At 39.4% G+C, this 26664-nt stretch overlaps 2 protein-coding genes and 1 pseudogene across 5 annotated transcripts; 2 read left to right on the forward strand and 1 right to left on the reverse strand.

Annotated features, from left to right (window-relative positions):
• Positions 1–7: 7 nt before the first annotated feature.
• Positions 8–2793, forward strand: LOC148718965 (uncharacterized). The gene has a single exon (XM_088740681.1). The coding sequence runs from the start codon at positions 158–160 to the stop codon at positions 1775–1777; it is 1620 nt and encodes a 539-aa protein (XP_088596807.1). The 5' UTR covers positions 8–157; the 3' UTR covers positions 1778–2793.
• LOC148718966 (uncharacterized) lies at positions 1869–6783 on the reverse strand (annotated as a pseudogene). Its single transcript, XR_015993873.1, has 3 exons — positions 6662–6783; positions 3868–6504; positions 1869–3484 (listed from the first exon to the last, which is right to left on the reverse strand). The product of XR_015993873.1 is annotated as an uncharacterized LOC148718966 (transcript).
• A 293-nt stretch (positions 6784–7076) lies between these two features.
• LOC111347316 (furin-like protease 1) lies at positions 7077–24386 on the forward strand. 3 transcript variants are annotated; one of them, XM_088740679.1, is made up of 16 exons: positions 7077–7319; positions 9157–9255; positions 9441–9557; positions 9918–10046; positions 11109–11185; positions 17182–17270; positions 18035–18210; positions 18590–18811; positions 19130–19230; positions 19385–19497; positions 19966–20083; positions 20516–20841; positions 21011–21184; positions 21710–21851; positions 22045–22135; positions 23194–24386. In XM_088740679.1, the coding sequence occupies exons 1-15, from the start codon at positions 7167–7169 to the stop codon at positions 22115–22117; spliced, it is 2109 nt and encodes a 702-aa protein (XP_088596805.1). In that variant the 5' UTR covers positions 7077–7166; the 3' UTR covers positions 22118–22135; positions 23194–24386. The 3 variants fall into 3 exon arrangements, with proteins under 3 accessions (XP_088596805.1, XP_088596804.1, XP_088596806.1); XM_088740678.1 differs by having other exon boundaries at positions 7078–7319; positions 23272–24386; XM_088740680.1 differs by having other exon boundaries at positions 7078–7319; positions 21011–21142; positions 23272–24386.
• The last annotated feature ends 2278 nt before the right edge of the window (positions 24387–26664 follow it).

Raw genomic sequence — 26664 nt, forward strand, 5'->3', positions numbered from 1 at the left:
AGATTTTGTTACATGATAGCCTATGAGACCCCCCACACAGACTCAGACAAACATTGCGACCAGCTTAAAGGAAATGTGTGAGCGAGAGTTGTAAAATTGAAACAAAACGACGGAAAATTTCGTCAAAAAACGACTTAGCGTTCTAAAAGGAAGCGGCATGGTTGGTACCAAACACTGTTGTTGGGGTGTATGCAAGACAGACTCAAGATATACAGATAAATGGCCAAAATCACTGAAAGAGTTAGAGGAATCGGGGAAGAAAGTATTTATTCCTTTCCCAAAACCTTCGCAAGACATGGCAAAGTGCAAGCGTTGGCTAGTAGCTTGTTCGCGTGAATTTTTTACGGAGAAAAACATAACAAGAAACACTTATATTTGTGCTCTTTACTGGCCTGGCGAAAAAGGTCCAACAGCCGAATTTCCCGATCCACTGAAGGCAAATCTAAGACCAGCGCAAGCAAGTCGAGCACGTGCTCCCAAGAGAAAAGCACCGAAAGAAAGAGAAAATTCAGCGTCAAAGAAACAGAAATTATTCGATGACAACTACGAGGAACAATTATCTAACGATCTTACAGTTTCTGATAATCATGATCAGGAGTCACAAGAAGTTGAACCGACAGTCGACGAAAGCAGTTTTATTGATGAAGAATGTGTTGATGAGGATTGTGCCGTGATCGATACACACAGTTACGTTAACCCTTCAGGAAAGTTGGTTTCTGATCAAGGCTCTCAGACTATATATTCAAAATACGAGTTGTCTGCAAAGGTCGAAACTATGATTTCGAAAAACGACGTCTCTACAACGCAGTTACAGGGTCCTAAAATAGTGAGTACTTTATCCTACGAAAATATCGTGCAAGATGTAGCTCTCATGAAACACTTCACCGGCCTCAGGCCTTCCCAGTTTGAAGTTTTGCATGATTTTCTTGACGATGTTTGCCCTTTGGAGACAATCAACTACTGGAAAAGTAAAGATTGCCCAGCAACGGAGAATGCAAGAACTGGGCCAAAAGCTGATTTTTCATCAAGAGAAAAACTTTTCATTTGCCTTCTAAGACTGAAGAGGGGTTTTACTCTCAATACTATTGCAGCTCTTCTTAGTACCCCAAACAGGAAAATTAACTTTTCCTACATTGCAAAGATCTTTACAACATACATTCAGTTGATGTATGTAATTTTTAGAGACATGCAAAACTTTATGTTTCCAGAGAGAACCCAATTTAGCAGGTTCCTCCCTAAGGTATTCAAAACCATGAAGAACATACGTTGTATTGTTGATTGTACTGAATTTAGAGTGGAATGTTCCAGGAATTTTGCTAGGCAAGGAAACACTTTCTCTTCCTATAAGCACACCAACACATTTAAGTGTCTCATTGCTGTAACCCCCTGTGGTGGAGCATGTTTTGTTTCTGATTTGTTAGAGGGTGATATTGATGATGTTCGCATCTTCAAGGAAAGTGGCCTTTTGAAGCACCTTAAACCATATGACTTGGTTTTAGCAGATCGTGGTTTCACTGTGCAGGATCTCTTAAATCCTCTCCAAGTGCAATTAAAAATCCCATCATTTTTAAAAGGTAGAAAAAGTCTTAGTGCTGCAGAGGAATTGGAAACACGTAGCATTGCAAAAGCTAGGATTCATGTAGAGCGTTTCAATGAACGCTTAAAGCAGTTCAAACTAGTCAGCAGAAGAATACCTTTGTCTCTTGCTCCTGTTGCAACTCAAATGGTAGTAGTTGCAGCATGCCTTGTCAATTTTCAGGCCACCCTTTGTAAGTAGACTTAATATTTTAACTTAAGTTTACAAGGCTCTAACTAATGGATGTGTATAGCAGGTCATCTTCTTATAATAATATATTTAATTTGAGATGTAAGGTAAATTTTCATTTTATTATCTATTGCTTCCAGCAAGCTATGTTTATATTCTATAAAACAGAACATTTTGAGAAATAAATCTTATTTACATTTCTACACCTGTACACAAAATGTGGATGTTAATTTTTAAAAAAAGTTTCAAAACTCAAAGAAACTTCATTTGTACATGTTGGAGGAATAAGTATTTGATTTGAATTTGACACCTGCACAAGATGCAAGTCAATGACAATTTTTTTTATATAAACATATCAAAGTTTCTAATGGCCATTTCTCAGTCTAAGCATTGGAAAATTGAAATGACTTTGCTGGACAGAAATACAATGATATAAACATGAAAACATTAACTTTTAACTGAGAATAAACCAAATTACGATTACCCAACTACTGTACATTTTTTGTCGCTGTCATCAACCAAGATTCGAACACTGAGCCAACAAAGAAAAATGATTTCTATAAGAAAGTGTCCTTTTAAAGGCCCATGTTCACCCAAAATGCATTGCACACCCTGTGCTCCAGAAAAATGTTTTCGGGTAGTTGAAAATTGCTGTCTTCAGTATGTGTAGAGTCACACTTTGGCCAAGCATGAAAACAAGTGAACACCCCATCAAATGTGTCAGCCAATCAAAACACTGCATTGGACAAAAAAGTGTTTCAAAACAACAACACAAATGTGCAAAGCCACTTGGGTGTACATGGGCCCTTAAAGCATGATTTGTTATGTCTTTCATTAAACTGGACCCACTCCAGAAAAAGAATTGTAAAAGTAAAGATGCTTATAAGTCCAAGAAAAGTTAAAATATTCTCAAAGATTTTTCATTTTAAACTTAGGCTTTTGTCGTCAAATTTTAAAGTAAGGGCAATAGTCTGACTATAACCAGGGCTAAAGAGAATTCCAAAATAAAATACAAAATTATACGAGTAGCAATCAATGTCAGATTTATGCTCTCTTTACCTTGGACCTAGCTACAATATATTAAAAAACTTAAAGAAAATCCCCGTGGCTCATGAAACATACATGAAGAAGACCAGAGCCCAGAGCCCTTTTGTCTATATTCACTCAAACCATCATACATGTACCACATATTATTATAATAAAAGGTACAAATGTAGTGACCCCCATTCCACAGTGTTGCCCCATACAGTGTAAAGCATTTCCCAAACAAAAACATTGATTGTGACGTGTTTGACAATCTAAGATTACCTCCTCTGCTAAGTAAATCAACTGAAAAAACAAGAAATTATTTCAAATTCAACATAACACGACGGCTGCTAACCCTCACCCCCGCGCAATGCCATGAGGTGTCTGCATGTCCATGTTCATCAAAAGTCACATCCTCATTGAAAGGGATTTCTTCTGCTGGCTTGTTAGAAAAGTTCCTTCCACACTGGGAATCAGGTGATTGCTGCCAGTCTTCAAGGGCATCCAGAAAAATACTGCTTGTAAGCTTGGAGGGCTGTGCAAGGATGACTGACAGAGACTGCACTGAGTGTACTTGCAGCGGACAAGTTGTAAGGCAACAGGTTGTTGTAATGGTGCTTGTCAGGTATGGACGAAGGAGCATCAAGAAATAGTCATTCTCATTGCCATACAAGTCCAGGGTACCAGCAACAACTTTAAAATAAAAAATATAACACAAAAATTGAATTGAATATAATATTTTTATTATTACATAATCATTATTAATATACATTTTTCTTCTTATCTGACCAATCTTTGCCAACATTTTTATTACTGAAAATAGTTAGCTCTATTATAAAAATACTCAATGACAAATTGTTTATGTCAGAGGTAAAAATAAAATCCAGGTAAGTTTTTTACCTTCAAATTCTTTTCTCTCCTAGCCCTAACCCATGAATAATAAGGTTACGAGACAAAGGAAAATATAGAGAATTGACCAAAGTTAAAATTCTAACCTGTGTTGAAATGTGACCTAGAAGTCTGTGTTTGATTAAATGATAATTTTTAAAAGGAAAAAGAAAACAGTTTATGCGTACCTCTTAGTTGCTGCCATTGTGGAATAGACTGCAAGATAAGCAACTTTGCATCTGCATATAGGCCATCATCTATGAGCTTAAGAGATGTCCCTATTATGTGAGCTGACTCTGGAAGGTCACTGAGCTCCACCTTGTGTGATTTGGTCAGAGCCTGAAAAATCATCAACCAATTATCCAAGGGACAAGTATTGGTAAGTGATATCCCAGTACTCGTCAGGCCACCCCAAGGAAAGACAGTCAGCTCCTGGTCTTGTTCAGAAGCACATTTTTTAGCACTGAAAACAACACTGGAGGCTGAGAGTAGAGCCTCTGCAGCATCAATTTCTTCTTGGCAGTATAAGCTCGGCTGGATAGACTCTTCAACCAATTCAGATTCTATGGTTCTGCACAAGTCAGGATATGACGGAGGTGACACAGGTGAACATGCAGCAGGTGTTACAGGATCCATAGTAGTGGGCGATGTGCATTCAGCGGCTGCAAATTGTTCTACAGACTCAAAAGAAGAAGTACATGTGGTAGGGTCTCCAGGTATTACACCACATTCAGGTGATTCCAAAGGAAACTGTTTGGAGGAATGCAAGCTCTCTGAAGGCTCATCTAAAACAAATGGCAAGAGATTCCTAGGGACATGCATTTCAAAGAACTCAGGGGCAATAACAAGCATCCACAATGCTGTCAGACAACACAAAATCTTCTTAATGAGAGGCTCATCTCTTGGAATCCTTTCTACTGAATCAGGACCACTTGCTGCATGTAGAATAAAATCACAGTACTTTCTTCCTGTCACAAGAAGGATGTGTTGACACTGGTAATAATACGCATGGGTGCGCTTCAGGACACACTTCCCATCTTCTACTTTAAAGCATTGCCTACCGAGAATTTTCTTAGGCACTGGAGTTTTTGCACGTAACTGTCTCTACACTGTACTGTTTAAAGATTTTCAATGCCTTGATCTCTACAACAGTGTCATTTCCAACAAGGCCGTCTGGAGAACAACCAAGAAATGGGAACTCAGGGTTCACCCAAAATCCTGTAGGGGATACTCTTGTCTTGGTGGCATACTTCACTATAGCTTTTGGTTCACTTTCAAGGCCATAACGCATCCAGTATGTCTGAAAATGATCAGATGCAAGGCCCCAAATCTGGTTGGTAATAAACTTATTCGCTTCAATGGCAGCATTTGGCTGGGACTCACTAACAAGCTTCCCAACTTTAAAAGCACCGAGACACCTGGACGCTGTCAGCCTGCACCAGCGTTCACAGAACCATCTCTCGGATTTGCTCTGCTCCTGTGTTGCAGGCATTTCCATAAGAGCTTCCGGCTTTAAATTATTGTACAATAGTTTAACTTGATTTAACAACATTTCTTTCCTCTCACAATCAAGTACGTAATCACTGTAGGTAAACTGTAGCTGAGTTTCCCACATTGAAACTCCTGTATCTTCAGCTTGAGACAAAGCTTGAATGTTTCTCAAAAATTTATTAATATGCTGCTCGTTTACCTCCCTATATCTGGCAGGCCTCGGATCAAACTCAATGACGGACAAAGTTTGCTTGGACCTCTTGCTTGGATATGTCGCATCGCTTACTCTTCTGGGATTTTTGTTTCTCTTCTTTCCTTTATTCCAAGAACATTCTTGGCTTGTGCAAGGTGTTTTCAACATTGTCCCATGTTTCTGAACATGGTCAAGGATACAAAATAAAACGGCTACAACATGACTACAACGACCTAAAGACGAAGCCCTGCAAGGATCACAAGAGGCATGAAGAACGGCACCACTGTTCACAGACAAAACAACAACAACATCGTGCGGCAACTCTGCTCTCATCGACGGCCAAACGTGAGCCCTCACTAAATAATGATCGCCGTTTACCGTGTCCATCATATCGTGAACAAAGCCTGAAACCACGTACTTTCTTCCATTTTTCAAAGGTTTATCCGTCATGTGCCCCAGCCCATCTTCGATGTCTTCAGGATGATCGGAAACATTTTGGATTGATTCTAGCGCGTAGTAATGCACGTGCCCATAGTTGAAGAGCGAAGGAATGTTTTGAGACGGAAAAACACGCCAGCCAGTCGACGGAATACACGGAATGGATATCGATCCAGAATTTGTCTTTACATCAGAATTTTCTCGAAGAACTTTGGCAGCAAACCATTTTCCATGATCGATTGCCGGATCAAGGGTGTAATAATTCCCGCTCCTCACACACTCTCACTCGCTGTTCAAGATCTTCTCGTTTACCGCTTAATTTTAAGCCCCTACATTTTAACCACCATTTTAGCTGGTCTACAGTGTATTCTTCCGGTTCTCTTTCAAATTTGGAGCCAGGAACACTGTCCTCTTCGGTCAGAACTGTAGGGGAATGAGGCGTACTACTCGCCATTTCCCTTGTAGCTCTCAAAGAAGTGGAGTTTGTTTGTCTGAGTCACGCGGGGGGTCTAAAATTTCATGACGTCATTAGTATAAAGCGCCATTTCAACCTTCCGCACCAATCAGAGTCCCCGTCCACCGTGTCTCCGCGGTATCTGTTTACGGTTTGCTGAACGACGATGAATAGGCCCCAGTTCAGCACGCGGTCAAAATCCATAGTACGTGATGTTTCAGTAACGTGTTCACAGTTTGCTGAAGGAAGCTAAATAGAAATAATCATGATTAAAAATAGATGACTTACAAATACAAAAGACTCTCCGTGATAGACATGTTGGTTAAAACTAAGAAAATGAAATCTATTTCACAACTTCGATCTGACAACAAAAAATCCTGAAAATGAAACAGAATGAATTAATTACGTTTTCTTAAACATATCTAAATATCACTCAAACCATGAGGATACGGTGAAAGTTAGCATCTGACAGAGAGGGCGAGACGTGATCAGCAAGACGTGATCAGCAAGACACAAGGAATAACGTCTTCCTGTTTATTTTCCTTTTTTTTATTTTATTTTTTTATTTTTTGGCTCTGATGAAAGAGATAGTTGGGGTAGGGAGGCTAAGGTCGCCAAGGTTTTCCATTTGTGAAACTTCACTTTGGGCTCCGAGCCTAAAATGTGTCTCTTAACAGGAGAAATAGCATAATTTCAGGCTCTAGTTTACTTGAAAATTTCTCTGTGGCTCGAAAGACTCTACTTTGAGGCGGGGAGTTTATCCAGAGTTTACCAGCGGGACCCTTACAAATTATTAAAAGGAAGTAGCGGCTTAGCAGCCCCCCCTCTTTGATTGTTCAAATACAAATCAGATTGAATGTGGAGCATCCACTCTTACTTAGTCAAGTTAACTCTGAATTCCGCGTTTGACCATGATGTGGTGGATGCATTTTGTATCTCTCTGTTATCTTGTTTTGAAAGTGGGCACCGTTCAGTACTCGAATAGATGGTCAGTTCAAATTGACGGTGGGAATGAAGAAGCGGATAGATTGGCGAGTAAACATGGCTTCATAAACGAAGGCAAGGTAAGGAGATAAATAACAGAATGTTGGCCGTTTGAAATAGTGGTTGTAAGGACTTGCCTTCTTTACTTGCCTTTGACCACAAGAGCGTGCGAAAGAACCACTCAACACTATTGGGTAAATCGTGTTAATCATGAACAACTTCATTGCCTCTGCCGTGTGAAATCTTTTTCTTTCCGTTGTAAGCAAATTAATGTTTTCGACTTTTCTCAAACTCCGCTTTTGAGCCTAATACTTTTGTCTGATTGCCTGCTTGCTTGGGGATCACACAGGGATCTGAGTTTTCGAGTGCGGAGTTTTCGTGACATGTCCCAACTCTGCTTTTTACATGCGACGTAGAGAGGCTATTTTGCGGTTGAATTTGTTGCCTTTGTGGAATGTAGCGATGCTGAATTTGTCTTTCTCCTTTAAACTAGTCCGTTTGATAGCTCTAGAAGAATCGCTCCTCATCTAATTAAACCAGATATAAAATCGACTTATTGATTCTCAGCAGAGCAATATTTCGCCATAGCTTTGGTCACGTAGGATTGTACGGTGCTGGCCACACTTGTCATTTTTTAGTTGTACTTGTTTTTTTTTTTTAATAGGCCATTTTACAGTTGTGTACTTCGTTGCCAAGCCTTTGATTCAGAGTGAGGCTGAAGATGACCTTGTCGTGATAGAGACCTGAATCTAGTTAGCATGATAACAAAGTGATTAACATTTGAAAGGCAGCAAGGTTTGCATCATAACAAGTTCACCTCTAGCTTCACTCCCGTTCAAAGGCTTGGCAACCTAGCACACAACTGTAAAATGGACTATTGACACTACGTCAGCGAAAAGAGTGGTAAGTTGCTCATACCAATCAGATCATCTCAGTAGAGCATGTATCTTGCAGCTATCAGATTGTATTAATAATACTATAATACACTTTTGGTCAGCACCCCAAGCGGTGACCAGTTTCGTCACTATGGCCAGTGAAAACTAAATATGGTAACTAAACTTTGGCAACTAAAATTACAGCACAAGTTGCCAACAGATTAAAAAAAAAAAAAAAAGAAAAGAAAGAAAGAAATGCAACCAAAAAAAAGGAAGAGAAAATTGTGAAAATTTATCAATCCTTGGTCTAATTATCAAATGAACAAATGACAGTATCTCCTTTCTTTCTCTTTTTCTTTCTCACTGTGCTGTAACTCCCAAATATGACTAAACCTAAAACAAGAAATGATCAAGTTGATTTTGTTGAGATAAACTTCATTTTATATTTATTGTAGTATTGACTCTGCGTAAGAGGTATCCAGTGACTAAACATCAAGTGATTGGAGATGTCATGTACAATATGGAAGGCTTTAATGCCAGTATTTCAGCTCACTTAAAGTGAGAGATGCAATTCTGACACATTTTCCCCTCTGTGTTTTAGCTATTAGATTTATGATTTTTTCAAAATTCTCTTATTCTACTAAAACTTGAAAATGACCTTGGTGGGTCAAAATGACATTCGCTTTTTATCATTTTTATTTTAACATTGATATCAAAGAAACTTCTTGCTTTAGTTCAAATTGAAGGAAAGTATTCTTCATCAATTGTTATTTGCAGTAAGGAATTCTTCAAAGGAGAATTCTTTTCATGTCTTTATGACTTTGGCTACAAAGAATCCCAGGATGATCTGGTTTCACTAAATATGAACCCATATTGTTACAGGGCATATTTCTTCATTCTATTTTTCCCCTCATTACACAGACTTGACTATACATAGTGTAATGTAAATTGTAAGTTTAGCTATTAAACCACCACCTAGCTTTCTTGCCTGGCAATACATTTTTTGTCCTCAGGATTGTATCTATCTTGCTTTTCTTAATAGATTCTGAATAATTACTACAGTTTTCAACATAGGAAGGTTATAACAAAATCCAGAGTACCTGCCACTCATGTGCAGGAGGGAATTTCTGCAGAGCCAAATGTAAGTTTCTTTGGACAGAAAGAGATTGAGTGAATCTTTCTTAGCTTATTGAACTTATACTAATGTGTACATTTTCATGTGAAAGGTAATTAACATATATTTATGACAAAGAGTGCAGCACATGCGTCATTTCTTCTTACCTGTCACTACTTTTGTATCTTTTCTGCATGTTGAATTGCACATAGGTTAATTCAGCACAGCAGCAGGTAATAAAGACCCGTAAGTGGCTATCAACATCAACATCAAAATCTACAGTAACACTCCCACCAAGGGATACAAATTGGACAGCTATGTGGTACATTGTGAGTGTGAACTTATCATGTCGGTATTAAATATTAACTGAATATTTATGCTCACTAGTGCGACAATATTTTACTCTCATACAGTTATCAGTTAAAATTGTTCATCATAAAACTGCTTTTCCCCAGGTGGGAAATAGGCATTGGCTTGTTGAATTTTAACAGGAAACTTTTCCTTTTCATAGTTCTAGTTTTTCAAAAAAAAAAAAAAAACAAGGAAACAACAAAAACAGTCTTTACCATAATGTAACATAATATTCATTTAGTCAGTAATAGTGTAATCAAATGTTATCAGATTAACAGGTTATGGTGTAAGCTCCTCCATTTCAGTTAATTGTTTTGTTTGATTTTTTCCCATTTAAGAACAGAGATGATGGCCCAACCTACAATGTGATTGAAGTTTGGAAGAAGGGCATAACTGGCCAAGGTGTTGTGGTCACTGTGGTAGATGAAGGATTTGATCCAGATCACCCTGAGATTAAAGACAACTATGTAGGTGTATAAAGCAAATTAAGTGGCATCTGTTTCTCAGTTGATTTTGTTTTAGTATCACCTCATGTGAGGTGATTATATTGAAATATGATCACCTCATTTGAGGTGATTATATTGAAATATGATGTAATTCTCAAGCAATCAGAGCTCACGCATCTCTATGATCACTAGATCAATTGTGCTAAAACGAGCACATTTTCAAGTGAAGTGAAGGCTATTGTGTTTAGTATCCTTCTAATATTTTTGTACACACCAGAAAAAAACTTTATGAACAGCTTACTGGGATGTTCACTTTTCAGTCTTCTCTGGTATGATCTATGAACAAACAAGCATGTACCTTCTTTGAATACTTGCTGGTGTCCATATATACAAACACAGAGATAATATAGCACAAAAGATGATTTTAACTCATTTATTCCTGCAAGCCAGGAATAAATGAGTTGTAATTTGACAGGCCAAAGTGGACAGTTTGACAACCTACAAATATTTAATATTTATTTAAAGTGTTTAAAAGCATTTTAAGCCATCAGCCAATAAAAGACTACTGACCAATGCTAGCCAATTAATATGAACATTTCTCATAAAGAAGCAAATTTAGAGGTTCAGATTGAAAATGAACATGGACCAAATTAAGTGGTCAAGTGAATATTGTTTAGTATCAAGGAGAAGGGCATTTGCTCCTACAATAGATTTTTAATTCCTGAATTTCTTGCATTTTTGTATTGGCTCAATTAATTGGTAATTAGACCTTGTGTCATGCAATTCAGGATTAATTATGTTCAACTTGGTAATTTTAAACTAGCCATGCTGTAAATGTTCGGCCAGTTTAAAATCACTCATCTATTGCTCCCTGAAATGTACTCCTCTCACTGTCCTATTACCATTAGTAATAGTCAGCCCACCATCATGGTAAGAGGTCCGTGGTTGCAGGATTAAAGTGCATTGGCTAAACTTCATCACATGATGCATTTATTGTTTCACTTTTTGTATGTAAGAGTTACTCTCCTTTTACACTCGCAGGTATTCAATATTTTTTATTTTGATCTAACTTTTTCCATATAGGATAAAGATGCAAGTTGGGATTTGCTAGAAAATGATACCTCTCCTCTGTCAAGGGACAAATTACTACCTCAATATGGGTAAGAAGTTGTTTTTACATAGTGTAAAGATGCCTTTATTCTAACAACCGGTTTTGTAACAACGACCCGAATCTCACGACCTCATGCTCTCTTAAACAATACCATCCCATATATGGAAGCGATACCATATACGTGCATAGTAACGACACTACATCCCTCTCCTCTTTGAAATCAAACAACGAACACAACATGTCCGAAAATAAACACAACTGAATATAGAAAAAGAGTCACAAAAAGTGTCTAGGTTCCTAAAAGCCCTAAAATCCTGTAAAAAGTTCTCATGTAGACGAGTGCCAGTCAAGAACATAGTCAGCAAGCTTGGCTGGGCGTGTTCGCGCACGCTGGGGGTAGCACCTGGCAGGTGCATCATTGAGCTGCAACGGAGGACCTTCACCGTTGGAGTTCCCTTCACTGGGGGTCTTGAAGTTGGGCACGTTCTTGAAGAATGAAGAATTCCTCGGGATAGGGACGCCTTCTGTATTTTCTGCCGTGACCATGGACCCTCTTGTCTTGACAACAGTTCGCGGTATCGGGTTATACGGTGTCTCACCTTTCTTCTTTGTCTCGTCTCTCTTAACCAGTACAATGTCGCCTGCATTGATAGCCGATGGCTTGACTTACAGCCTGTTGTCCGCGTGCTCCTTTTATTTTAGCCTTTGCTGCTTGGTCACGCTGCCTGATAGCAGTGTCTGAGCAGGGTGTCATCATCCCAGGTAGCTTTGTCTTCATTGGCCTGCCGAACAGTGCTGCCGCTGGAGCATTCTTTGTAGTCCTGTGCGGCGTGGCGCGATAGTTCCTCAGCATTCTGTTTAATTCTTGCTTGTAGCTCTTGTTCTCCAACCTTACTGTCTTTACCACCTTTTTTACGGTGTGCACAAATCTTTCTACTTCACCATTGGCCCGTGCCCACTTTGGAGTCACCTTCCAATGCTTAAAGCCAAGGTCATCTGCAAATGCTGTAAACTCCTTACTGTTGAACGGGGGCCCATTGTCAGATCTCACTACATCAGGGATTCCAAACTCTGAGATCACTTTGTCGAGCTTTGGTATGACCGTTGTTGCTGCGGTTGATTTCACAATCTCCACGACTGGGTACCTTGAGTGGTCGTCAGTATTCAGAAGGAGATACTCTTTTTTGGGGATCTCAGCAAAGTCAACGCTAAGTTCTTTCCAAGGCGCTACAGGAAGTGATGACATCTGTAAGGGCTCTCTCTTGCATTCCGGAGTAGCAATCAGGCAGGCTTCCCAAGGCTTCACCTTGCTTTCAACTTGCTTATCAATATGCGGAAACCAAACTTTCTCTCTTAACAGTGATTCGGTCTTCACGAGCCCTTGGTGGCCTTCGTGTGCGAGGTTGATCACGTGATCTTGTAGACTCTTTGGGATGACTATGCGGGTTCCACGTAGAATAAGGTTGCCAGACGTGCTTACGGTAAGCTCATCCTTCGCTCTCTCAAGAAGGCGAAACTCAACGGCATCATCACAGGGACGCTTGATTTCACGGTGCCAACTGCCGTTCGCAATGGCTTCTGCTACAGTTTGCACAGTTGCATCCTGAGTGGCTGTCTCTATTTCTTGTGTCTTCAAGGCTTTGGGAGTAGAGGGGGTTGCGAGGTAGCTGACGTACTCCTCTGCGACTTTCTGTTGCTTGCTCGTTTCAGCCCGATGCTTTGCTGGGTGACGCGATAGGTAATCTGCAGGATTAACTTCTCTTCGATGCTTGACTGTGATTTGGTACGGCTGAAATCGCTGAGCCCATCTCTCGATTCTCGCAGGTGGCTTGAGACTCGGATTGCCGTAGATAGACACTAGAGGGTTGTGGTCAGTGTAGACCGGCTTCCCGTAGATGTACAGGTGTAAATGTTCACAAGCCCAAACTACAGCAAGGGCTTCGCGCTCTGTTTGGCTCTACGGCTGTTCGGTTGCTGTAAGAGAACAACTAGCGTAGGTGATCACATGACTGTCCACAATTTTCGGATCCACTTGAGAGAGGATGGCTGCCAAGCCAACTGGACTTGCGTCGACAGATATCTCCGTATTCTACTCTAGATCAAAGTAGGCAGTAACAGGGGCGCTTACAAGTGCTTCTTTTAATTGGCTGACCGCATGGTCATATTCTTCTGTCCAACACCACGATTGGCCCTTGTGGGTGAGTTTGCGCAGGGGTTCTGTCTTAGTAGCATAGTCAGGGATGAATCTTGAACTGTAATTTGTCATTCCCAGAAGGCCGCAAACTTCTGATGCTGTTGATGGTGTCTGAAGATTTACGACATCTGCAACTTTGTTCGGGTCTGGCGAGATACCATCTTTGGAGAACACGTATCCAAAGAATTTCAACTTGTATTTTCTGAATTCGCACTTGCTCTTGTTCAGGGTCAGACCTTTCTCTCTAAGTCGCTGGAACACAGCTTTCAAGTTCTTGTCGTGTTCTGCGAGCGTCTCTCCAAACACTAGTATGTCGTCACTGATGTTAATTGCGCCATCAATGCCCTCAAGTGTCTCGCGGATTACGTTTTGAAAAATCTCAGCGGCACTGGAAATACCAAAGCTGAGACGTTTGTACCATATAAGACCCATGTGTGTACTGAAGGTGGTGATGTACCTTGATTCGGGTGCCAGTTCAAGCTGGTTGTAGCCCTGATTGAGATCTAGTTTGCTGAAAACTCTGGCTCCTTATAAGTCGCCGATCATCTCTTTCACCGTGGGGGTGACATGGCGTTCACGTTTGACTGCCTTGTTTGCCCGGCGCATGTCAACACACACTCCTACCTTGCCTGGAGATTTTGGTTTAGGTGCGATCACGATTGGGGACACCCAAGGCGTAGGGCCTTCGATACGTTCTTTTACGCCTAACTCTTTGTCTCGCTTTAGCTGCTCCTCTAGCTGTCTACGTACATGGAATGGGACTCTTCTGTGCGGCTGCGCAATGGGTTTTGCCTCCTCGTTGATGTGCAATTTTATCCGATAGTTCTTGAGTTTGCCTAGCCCGTGAAACAGGTCGTCATATTCTGCTACTAGACCCGAGGGTGTTACTGCTTCCAGTTTGGACGGTAGGAGTTTGACTTGCTGAACTGTCTGAAGCAGACTAAGGTCTTGTGAAGTCTTCCAGCTGAGCAGAGAGCCACTGGATCCCTTCACTACATAGAACTTGGCGCGCAGCTTTTTCGTCTCTTACTCATGCGTGGTACTGAATTTTCCCAGGACACCAAGGAGAACTTTTGACTGGTAACCGTAGATTTCTACATTACTCGGTTCAAGCTTGGTACAATTGGGTAACCTGCGGTATTCTTTTTCATCCAGGATGTTTATGCTCGCTCCAGAGTCAGCCATAAGCGTTACTGTCAGTTCATGTACCTTGATTTTGAAGAGAGGCTGATCCTTCAGGGTCTTCGTGCTCAGAGAAAATGTGTATGCTTCACCTTTGTCACTTCATTCGTCCTCGTTCACTTTGGTCACTGTGGCCCGGCATTTGTTTTGGCTACTCCCTTTTCTTTTGGATCGACGTAGTGCCTCGAAGTGGATTAACTTGCCACGGCCCCGACAAGTTACTTGATGAGCGGGACAGGACGTTTTTCTTCCAGGATGGGGGTAGTCTCCACCGCCGTTTCGGCATTTATCACTTGATTTCCGGATCTTGTGACTATCGCCGCTTGACTTCCGGTTGCGTGACTTCTTGTCAGTTGCACGTCCGCCATCTTTGCTTGTGCCAGCTTTAGCGTTCCAATTTCGCGGACTTCGATAGCTATCGTGTGAGGACAATTTGTTTACGGTTTGAGTCTCGTCTTTGTTGGCGGCTTGTTTTTGTGATAGCTCCATGGCTCTTCCGGCATCTAACAGTTGCGTCAGAGTGTACGACGGATTTTCGAGCGCTTTTGTGCGAAGCTTGTGAGAACTACAACTTTGAACAATCTGTGTTTTTATGTCGCGGTTGACGTCGGCAAATTCACAGGTCGCTGCTAGTTGCCTTAGTCTTGTGTGGAAGGCTGAAATGCGCTCATTTGACTCTTGCTTCGCCTGACGGAAAACATAAATCTCGTACTCATGGTTCTGTTTGGGAGTGAAGTAATTTGTTAGGGCTTGTACAGCTTTCTCGAACGTGTCTTCACCTTCGCACGGTGTGGTATCAGGTAACGTGTCAAAAATTGTGTTCGTGGCTTTGCCGGCATAATGGAGCAACAACGCTCGCCTCTTTTTCTTGTCTGTGACGTTTATCGCAAAGAGTAAATTGCGGAATCTTTGAAAGCCATTTCTTCCACTATCGATCTATTTTGGTGATCCCGTGCTCGTCGCCAGTGTAAAGATGCCTTTATTCTAACAACCGGTCTTGTAACAACGACCCGAATCTCACGACCTCGTGCTCTCTAAAACAATACCATCCCATATGTGGTAGCGATACCATATACGTGCATAGTAACGACACAACACATAGTTACTCGATTACTTACTTTAATTCTGTTTTTAAAGTTTTCTGCATAAACAGTCATGATGGAAGCTTTTATCATTAAAATCTGGAATATCAGCCATTCAGTTTTAAGGATATCTTACCATTGAAGTGGTAACTGATTGTGAATATATGAAAATCATACGTGTGAGGGTTTTTACACAAAACCTGGAAAGTCATGGAATTGTATAATTTCATTTTCCAGGTCTGAAAAGTCACTGAATTTACGTTTGGCACTAGGAAAATCATGAAAAGTCGTGTAAATTCAGCAGGCTTTCTATGAGTGCAAAGCAATGTAGATCCAAAGTTTTGGCATTCCCTAAAATGCATTCTTTGTTTTAAAAAGAAACTATCTTTTGCATCGAAAACGCCTCACATCGAAAAAACTTTTTGTCGATGCCTGTACGTCAAATGTACCGCTTGCAAGAAGAAAAACAGATGAACTGATAAAATGAGGCGCTTGATTAGCGCCAGCACAGGCATAAATAGGGAAATTTTTTTTCCGTCCTATCTCTCAAACAAGCACAGTGACCTATCTTTTTTATTGTAGTTTTGGGAACAGACATTATTAGGGAATTTCTCTGATAATTTAAGAAAATTGTTCGATAATTTTTTCCTGCGAAATTACTTAAACTGTTAATCGTAAAATGACTAAACTTTTAACTGTTAGCCGTAAAAGCCATGTGTTAGGGATGCGCGTTGGAAGTTTAGAGAGCACGAGAGAAGTGTAAGAGTTTTTCTTGGCACGTACAGCTAAAAGCATGAACCTATTCTTTTATAACATAGCGGACACAACTTGTGCTGGAGAAAAGAGACTTACTTTTGTGTCGGGTCTGCCAGGTAATCGCGGTCAACCCAAAAACTATGACTAAAAGACAAGGCAAAAATTACCAAGCTATTTGTCGAGACCAAAGCTCTATTGAAAGAATTGTAAATTTGCTGATAAGTAGCTTAAAAAGAACGAAATTCTTGCATTACGAGACTTAGTAGATTAAGCATGCTTGAATCGTTGTTTATTAGAATTCACAGCCAGAAAATTGCGTACGTTCCTGACGAAATTTCTGAAATTGTACGATTTTGAAGTTAAATGTAACGGGCGTTGTCATAGGTTCAAAGAGCGTGCTCTATCAGAGCACAAAACACAGAGCTGAGCCGAAGCTGTCATGCTGTCTGCCAATTTGTACTATGCCCGACCATTTCCCGTACTCCTCTCTAGCCTTTTTTCGTTAATTAGAATTGAAATTTTGGAACAAACAAGTTGGCAAGTAGCCACAGAACAACAAAATAAAGCTTTGTAAACATGCCAAGCTGTGAAGATAGTGTTTTTCACTGCCGGAAATAAACATCTGGACATAAGAAGACAGAGTTAACCATAATTGCCTCCTGGTTAGCTCAATTGGTAGAGTAATTGCGCCGCAGTAATTGGCGCAAGCTGTTGCGGGGTCCCTGCCTGTCGGCGAATCTAATAAATTAATAATTATTTTCGCCAGGAATTAAAAATCGAAGCGTTAAACGGTAATGAGCTCCATTGATGTAATTATTTCTGTTAAAACAGGCATGGTGAAAACTCTGCAGGTGTTATAGCTGCTGTGGCAAATAATAATAGGTGTGGAATGGGTCTGGCATACGGCGCAAAAATTGGAGGTAAGCCTGGTCTCCCTTTGTAAGTACTATTCCAGAAACCGTCTTTCAGGCGTTTGGTGAACACTCTGATGAAAGATCGTTAAGTGTGCTAGAAAGTAGTAGTTCTCGCAGGAATGGCTTTCAGAATAACTAATCGTGTTCCAAACGAGAATCGAAAAAGATTTGTTAGGGTATTTGAAGATGAGTACGAAGACTACCTTTTGGTTGCAGATACCTCAGGGGTGAACAGGTCTACAGTGAGAGGCATTAGAGGTGGAAGAAATATTAATGCATTAACTGTCCGAAAATGCGCTACATGAATTATGTTTATGCAAACCTACATCCCGCGTTGCTTAAACCGCGAAGCAATAAGCAATTACTGGAACACAAACCTTACTGAAATTCGAAAGTTGTTAATGTAGCTGTCAGAAATGTCATGGTTGATTGCACAATAGCAGTAAAGAATGTGCTTTACTTTGAGATGAAAGTATATTGGTGTAAATGAATTTGTAAACACCCTAAATGAAATTTAAAACCGTCATAATTATGGTATTCTTGCTAACTTGATGGCACTTTCGTGTAATTAAACTCTAAGGGGGCGCTATTGAAAATTTATCTTGCGTTCTTGAAGGGCAGAAGGTGTAAAGCAAGGATACCTTAAATCCCTTTCGCACAGTCGATTTAGTCAAAAAACGATTTTTTCGGCCTCTGAAGGTGGGAAGTAATCTTAAGCGAGACAGAAGAACTTATTTTCAACAGATTTCCCATTTTCTTATTCACTATAGGTATCCGGCTGTTTTATGATGAAATGGCTACAGATGCTCAGGAGGCCAAAGCGCTAAGCTTTAAAAGAAACCACATTGATATTTACTCAAACAGCTGGGGACCAGAAGAGAACGGATATGAAGTTGACGGCCCAGGCCGTTTAACACAGATTGCATTAGAGGAAGGTGCAGAGAGGGTATGTTGTAGCTATTTAATTAAAGTGTAATTTGAGAGACGCGATATTATCTAGAACTGGATAGTTTTTACGGTGGCCCACAAAGGACATCACTGCAACAAATTGAATGATTCCTTGCTTACAAATGGAACACTTCGAATTAAACAAGCATAACTGAAACTAGTTAAGATGTTATCATCGTATTGTTTGACCAAGTGTTAACTATATACTTGTTTGGTTAAAGGGTGGGGGAGAGTTCTTTTAAATTTGACATTTTGGATATTTGTCCGGCCAAAAAAGTGTTGTGTTGAGCGAAAATAGTTTTGATCAGACAACTTGGCTGGCGCTAGTCGAGTAATTATTTCTTACTTGTTAACTGAAGGTCACCTCCCTTTTTTAGGGTCGAAATGGCAAAGGTGCAATCTATGTGTTTGCCGCAGGAAATGGAGGACGCTTCGTTAAAGATTGTTGTGCATTTAATGGTTATGCAAACAGTATTTATACAATTGCTATAACAGGTGTTAAGAGTGATGGTCTAGTTCCAAGCTATGGTGAACACTGCGCAGGGATTATGGCAGTTACCTATAGTCGGAGTACCTTTGGAAAAGATACAAGTCCAGTTGTAAGTTAAAGAGAGAGAGAGTGAAGGGGAGAAAGAGGGGGAGAGAGAGGAAGAGAGAGAGAAGGGGGGATGGGTTTGACGGTGGTAGGGTTGGTAGGGCGAGGGTAATTGCCGTAATGATAAATTTCTTTACTCATCTGCATGTTTGCATTGTTATCGGAGCAATAAAAATTGGTTCTATTAGGGAAATAATGATTGTTTCCTAGGTCGCAGCTACTTAAGATGACTAACTATAATCTATTCTGACATAAAAGTATGAAACTGTGATCCTGGCTTCCTAAGCTTGTCATTTAACGGTGATAAACTGAATTGTTACAGGTAACTGCGGGTCTTGGAGACAAATGTGACAGCACTTTTGGGGGTAGTTCAGCAGCAGCAGCTATGGCATCTGGACTCATTGCTCTAACACTAAGTGCGAAGTGAGTAATCTGCCTGATTATAACACGTAGTTTAAAGCCAAAGTTATTACCTTACATGGCCATAGTTGCCCTTCGACTCCAGTTATTCTGACGCAAAACCCAAAGGGGCCAATGACAACAGCAAAAACAAAAAGTTTTTATTTTTCTCCAAAAGTAAAGATCTCACATGGAGGGATGTTCAGCACATTATTGTGCGCAGTGCTAGACCCGCTGCTGTGAAAGGTGTCAAAGAAGGTGACTGGACTGTGAATAAAGTTGGTTTAAGGGGTGAGTGATAGGTTTTTATCCGCTTTTTATTTGTGCTACCCAAGTTAGCTGTTTTCTATAAATAAATGCTGATGTACAATCCAGAATGATGACCCGTTTGACCAGGATGTTCCGAAAATACTTAGTTGGTTCGTAGGAAGTAAATTACATGTCACCTTTAATTACTTGTAATATATGAGGTGAATGTGTTCAACAATCTCCGCTCGTCTCACAATAGTCCGTGTGGATTTTCTTCATTTCCCTGCATCCGAATTTAAAGCTTCTAATATGACATCAAGAGTATGTACAATTAATATTGAACAATTACGAAGTATTAGCACAAACAAGTCTGTACATTATGAAAAAAAATAAACCACTAATTTTGAACTCCTTCCAGCCGATCACGACGTGGTAATTCCCTGAATGTTTTTTGATTTTCTTGAGTTTTGTTCTTACACGGTCTTGTCTGTGATGTTGATTGTAACGCAGTTAATGACTACGTTGGCTTTGGCCTGATGGACGCTAGCAAGATGGTTTCACTGGCAGCTAATTGGTCAACGGTGCCAGAAAAAAGCAGTTGCACTATCGAACGCATTGGTGTAAAAAAGTATGTTAAAAATCTAATATTTCGTCTTTCATTAAATGTGGGTTCTAATTTGTTTACTTGATAAATATATATATTTTGTTTTGTTTTGGTTTGATACGCTCCTCCAGAATTTGGATGTTTATTGTGCGCTAAGAAGTTATACGTTTTTTAGAACAAACATCGAGGAATTTAAACAACCAAGTCCGTAACAACCACAGCTTGAAGTCGCATGCAAAAGTTGTTAAGGCTGAAAAGCAATATTTTGTGACATTGTACGTAAATTGATGCAGCTGTATATAGCTCGCGATGAACTGAATATTTTAGAGAATTGGATGTCTCGCATCATTAGCACCTTAGGAGGCTAACTCTCTTGGAAGTCACGTGATTGAAAACTCCTTAACCTACAGCCAGAAGGCGAATACCTTGAGTATTGGCTTATTTTCTTTCTTTAAGGCAGATCCCGTCCTATGAGCCATTGGACGTGTCAGTTGATTTGACAGACATGGAGAGAGTTTGCAATGGAGTTATGATTCACTTTTTGGAGCACGTGGAAGTCAAACTCAACCTGAACTATACCCGCCGTGGAGATTTGGAGATAAAATTAACATCACCAAGCGGAACTGAAACCAATCTGACACATTATCGACTCTCTGATAGCTTTTTCAAATTAAAAGAGTTAAAGAATTGGGTCGTCATGACATTGCATCTTTGGGGTGAAACTGCGAAGGGAGAGTGGAAACTTACGATAAAGAACTCACAAACGCAGCGTGCCAACAAAGGTAAGTAGCTGACTTAAGACGCCCAAATAGGTATTCATTAAAATGATATTTTACAAGAACGCTGTGTCCATAGATTTCGTTTTGACTCTACGATTTTCGGTATCCTCGCTTTACTTTTCATCCTTTTCATAGTTTCCGTTTAATTTCTTTTCCTTTTTTTTGTGACAAGGAATCCTCTTTGACTGGTCGCTGATTTTACACGGAACGAAAGATAACCCACTTGATGCAAATACTCATTTGCCTCAGGTGCCAGATAGCCCCCATCCAGAGGATCAACCAACAACACCTACGCCCGAAGCAGGTAAAACGCCGGCAAGCAAAGCACCGACTTCAGGATTTACTAGTAAGACTTAATCTTCTGTAGTGAGCCATTACATAATATCCCCTGCAATTCGTCAAGTTTTCCCAATTGCCCTATGAAACCTATTTTAAACTCTTGATTTGATTGAAGCTTTGTGAGACTGAAGTATCTTGACAGAGAACTCGACACTATAATTAACCAGCTGGTCCTCTCCACAATTCGATATTTTGCGCGCCAATCATTAGGCTAGTGCTTAAGCTGAAATATGGGCAACACAAAGACAAGTAAATAACCAAACAAACAGACAAGCAAAAAGAGAAAAAAGAAAAAATCCGAAACAGCTTGTTTCTCTTAAGGTGAGCTCCCTTTAGGTCAATATCGCTTGAATGTCACTCTCTTGAACCACCACTTTGTGTTGCTCATGTTGGTTAGTACTTCATATCAAAACTGTGGTTATCGTCATACAAACACCTGTAAATTGGCTTTATATTTTCCAATAGGATAATTTAACACTTATAAAAAGTACAACTACTCAGCGCATAACGTAGTCTTCTTTCCTCTCTAAAGGTTTCTCTTGGACAATCATTGTAGTTTCGGTAACTATTTTGGTAATTTTACTCGTCACTTTTTGGATTTGCTTTAAATGTGGTTGGAGTTTGATGATGTGGAAACTGTTGTGCCGGGCACACTGTAGCTGCCCGAAGCTAAGGTAATATTTGTTTGGAAAATCTTAAATACATATCTGTGAATTTAATATAGATCTGTTCAAGTTTAAACTTGTTGCCAGGGGGGACATTACCTCATGCCTCGCGATTTATGAAGAATTTATGCATTATTTCTTTATTTTAAATTGTGTCAGCCCAGAGTATTAAAGTTGGGTCAAATGTATATTTTTGTTGTAGTCATGGAAATCCTGTTGGAAGTTATCACTCAGAGAACCAACCAGAAGCCATGGAAAAAGCCACCCCAGTATAATTGGACTTAAATAATCAAGTAAGAGTCTGCAGTAGTAATAATAATGATAATAATAGTAATAATAATAATAATAATAATAATAATAATAAAATTTATTTAAAAAATCAAACTTTATTAACACTCAAAGCAAATATCTATTTACAAGTTAAAAGTAAAAAAAAAATAACCACCTAATAGTAGTTCCGATTTCAATCAAAATCCTATTTACGTTCTAATCCTTTACATCATCATCAATGATATTATTTTCGATACTAAAATAAAAATGCGTCTTTATTGTTCAGAAGATAAGATTCTGCATTCTTTGATGTTCGGGTATGCCACCCAAATGCAGAATCCTATTGTGAAAAGACTCCCGAGCAACTTTAGAGGCAGCATGAGAGTGAGAAGAAACGTCAGTATGCCAACAGGGTCATGGAGGTCGAACATGGAACTTTTACGCCTTTAATATTTTGTACAAAAGGTGGAATGGGTACAGAATGCAAAATATACCATAAACGTTTAGCTGAGTTAGTATCAAATAAGAAGGGAGAGAGCTATGCAAGCACCATGTCATGGATTAAAGCCAAGGTGTCTTTTGCGCTCATTCGTTCGGCTTTGCTGTGCCTGAGAGGATCACGATCCATCAGAAGAACCCTCGATATCATCGACTTGGACTTCTCCCTCAACAACGCTACTGCCTGCCCAACGTAGTTTTGTGAATTTTACCAAGTTTTATATATACTGTATTTTAGGGCTAGTGTAATCTTATCTTCTTAACAATAAAGACGCATCAATAATATTGATAATGATGAAGAAGGTTAGAATGTAAATAGGATTTTGAATAATAATAATAATAATAATAATAATAATAATATAATAACATAATAATATAATAACAAATAATATAATAAAATAACAAAATGAGGCGAGATACTTGACATGATCATCCCACTTCAAGGTGTCAGTTATGTGAACCCTAAGTAATTTAATAGAGCTAACACGCTCGGGGGGTTTGTCTCCTACAGATAAATGTTTAGGACGTTCAGCAAGAGAATGGTAAGACAACATCTGAGGAGATGAAAACAACATACACTTAGTCTTTGCAGGGTTCAACGCCAAGTTGGAGTCCTGGGACCAGTTTGTGATACTTACAAGAGTCTCATTCATGTCCACAGCTCTTGAGTCCCTGGACACCAAAATGACTGTACAGTAAGGTGTCGTACGCATACTGGACGCATTCCATCGATGGTGGAGTGACCTCATGTAGATCTGATAGACATAAGTTAAAAATCATCGGTCCCAGGATGGACGCCTATGGAACGCCATACTGAGACGACTGGTACGAGGACTTCCTATCGTCGATCTGCACGAACTGGGAGTGGCCAGATGGAAACATTTGAGTTTTTTTTGTAATGCACTGAATATTTCGCTTCTCTGTAAGTGATCGAAAAGCATCTCGTAACTGAGCAATATCTTAAGTTCAAGCATTACGTCAGCCACCAAGAAGGTCTTCCTTCAGGAATTAATTCAAAATTAGATAGCCTTTTACTTTAGAAGGGATAAACGTGATCTTTCACCAAGCTGTATCAGAGAACACTCGAAAGTCAATTGCATTCGTGACTAGCTGATCGTTTATATTTCCTCCCTTGCAGCACAAAAAGGATAAGAGGGATAATTAAGACCATGACCTTAGGATACTTGGCGCGATAGTATACTCGTGTGTATCCAGTGGATGATATCTGCTGTCTCGAACAATGTTTTCGACCTTTGTCGCTTGTAATGCTAATACTGTCAAATGTGTGTCCAAATGTCATCCTCAAATAGAAGCTAATAAGTTCTTAGTATTTTAAGTTATTACGCGCGCTCCCATTGACCAATAGGTTTATTTATTTGAAACTATCAAAGCGCGGCTGTGACGTCTATGTTTCGATTTTTCCTCATAGCAGTGCTTGATACATAAAAGTAGTGCGCGATTTATGTTGAGTAGAAAAATACAAGCTTGCATTTTAAAGCGTAAAAAGAAATGAGAGTGGGAATTCGAGGAGTCCTCTCACGTCTGTTACTTTTAAATTATTACTATGAGTCATTGTTACGAAATGACAAAGGAAATTACTCTTTTGTAGGTTAATTGGTTATGGTGACCAGCAATGGCCTCTATGTGGTTTTACGTAACTCACAGTTTTCCTCGAGCATCGCTCAAGTGATTGCTCTAATTAAATGATTTGAGATTAACGAAAGAACTGTTTAAATGTATATATGTCAATTAATAAAATGAAAATTCGGTAAAGAAGTCTCGCCTCGAAGTGCTTCAACTTTTCAGAGTCCAAATCACCACTCATCACCGAATGATAAACGAACCCACGATATACCCTTTTAAAACTTAGGCATGTTACGGCTGTAAGAGTTATATTTTTGACTGGTTGGGTTAAGGTGGGATACTAAGTAGTTGATGTTTTCATTTTTCATTAGAGAAGAAGAACCTTAACCTTCTTAAAAACGAAAAAACTGAATTACTTTACCTTAAATAGGGAGAGAGAAGAAATTCCTTACAATTTTTTAGCTGAAATAAGCTCGCACACAGGTATTTTGTGGTCCATCGTCTCTGTTGTCCGAAAAATTATGGGAGAATAAACTGCAACGGTGTTGCGCACACTGTTGACTACTTCGTAGCCATTGTTTGGTCTTGTCACGAAGCGTTCTAGTTGGAGAGGTAAAGCATTATGAGACGAGACCGTTCTTCAAACTAAGTGAAGATACACTGAAAAAAAGAAGTGATTATAGATCATATTTCAAAGGCCTGTACCTAGGCTTAATAGCATGAGCACCTTATTTGGTTGTTTCCTATCTGGATTTTGTCCCCTGTATTTGGAATATGTGTTAAAATGCAGGTCGTTCAGAAGGAATTGACACGTGGAGTGAAGTAGCGAATTTGATTGGTCAAAGCGAAACGTCAAAGCACGTGAGAAATGCGTGAATAATTCACTGATATGAAGCATTTAGCTCCATATGAAACTTTTTAGTGGGGTTGTATTACGTCTGTAAAATTTAGGTTGTCTGCCTGCAAAAGTCATTTAATGGGGGAAAGCCGAATAAATGGTAAATCAATGAACACTGGAAAATACCGTTTAAACACAAGATGTAATTCATAGTGAAGTAAAGTGAAGTGAAACTTTATTTAAGGAGGAAGCCACATCACCCTTGGGTGGTTTTCATGATGGACTTCCATATAAAAATAAGTTAGTTACAACAATAATTGTAAAATATTCGAAGTACAAGAACTAAATACATAAAAAGAGAATAGAATTAAGATAGATGAAATAAATTAATGAAAACTGAATATAATATTAATGGACAGAAGAAGAGAAGGTTATACATTATAAAAATATTGTTTCTTAAAAATCCTATAATTTACCGATATCTTCATTGATCCATTTAAAGAGTTCCATTCATTAAAAAACATCTATATAAGTTGACTTAGATTTCCTCCAGGTAGTTTTTACTGTAGGGAGAGAAAACATAGATTTATTTCTCGTATTATGGGCGTGAATTTCCTCATGCTTAATTGAAATCATTATTCCTCATGCATAATTGAAATCATTTCAATTTCCTCATGCATAATTGAAATCATAATTTCTTGTAGTATAATTAAAAATAAAAGATAACCTATGAAATTTTCTCCTATAATCTCAATCTTTCCAGCCCAGTGACTTCAGTGCATCATGACTAGAAGAAAAAGGGGTTTATCAGTTATTAATTCCGCAGTTTTATTTTGAAAAATTCTAAGTCTGTTCATAAGGATGCAATTACACCTATCACCCCACACCACGCCAGCGTAATCAAAAATTGGTAGAACAATTGTATTAAAAATAATCTCCCTAGATTTATTAGGTAGTAAGTGCTTAATACGTTTTATCATTCCTAAGCGTTTTGAGACTTTGCTGCATATTAAGTCAACGTGGTCAGACCAGGCAAGATTTTCATTAATCCCAACTCCTAAATATTTGTAATGCCCAGTTCGTTCAATGTTCTCATCATTAATGTTCAGGTTTACTTGTCCCAATAGCTTCAGTCACGAGTCTCTTTTGACCACCAATCAGTATTAGCTTTGACTTTTTGATATTAAGGGTAAGTCTATGCTTATTTAATCAGTCTTTAACCGTGATTTAAGTCTTCATTTAATTTGGCTTCCAAATCAAAAGCAGTTTGAGATGAGCAATAAATAGATAGATAGATAGATAGATAGATAGATAGATAGATAGATGATAATCTTTAGACAGGGTGCGTTCTCACAGAACTGGTTTTCAGAACGGCCCTGTAACTACCCACCCAACCCACCCCAGGGAGGACATCCATCACACAGTAATCTCGTGCGTGGGAATTTAACGTCTCCTACCCCAACCCTGCAGGAGACGGGACCTCCATTTATTCGTCCCTATCCGAGAAGACTAGAATATCTAACCATTTCTTGATGTTAAAGAAAGGAAGCATATTCTTCTCAGTTCATTTTAAGACCCTGAGTGTTGGTCCGGCAGCGTCATCAGCGAACAGAGAAGCTTGGTAGTTTTTCA

Source organism: Stylophora pistillata, chromosome 12 (genome assembly GCF_964205215.1).
Source record: "Stylophora pistillata chromosome 12, jaStyPist1.2, whole genome shotgun sequence".
Classification (NCBI taxonomy): Eukaryota; Metazoa; Cnidaria; class Anthozoa; order Scleractinia; family Pocilloporidae; genus Stylophora; species Stylophora pistillata.

Excerpts from the sequence above, each read along its gene's own strand:
- LOC148718965 (XM_088740681.1), top strand. The coding sequence starts at position 158 with ATGGTTGGTACCAAACACTGTTGTTGGGGTGTATGCAAGACAGACTCA.
- LOC111347316 (XM_088740679.1), top strand. The coding sequence starts at position 7,167 with ATGATGTGGTGGATGCATTTTGTATCTCTCTGTTATCTTGTTTTGAAA. Across the intron at positions 19,231-19,384 it reads GCTCTAACACTAAGTGCGAA|TAAAGATCTCACATGGAGGG; the intron begins GTGAGTAATCTG and ends TTTCTCCAAAAG. Across the intron at positions 21,852-22,044 it reads TGTAGCTGCCCGAAGCTAAG|TCATGGAAATCCTGTTGGAA; the intron begins GTAATATTTGTT and ends TTTTTGTTGTAG.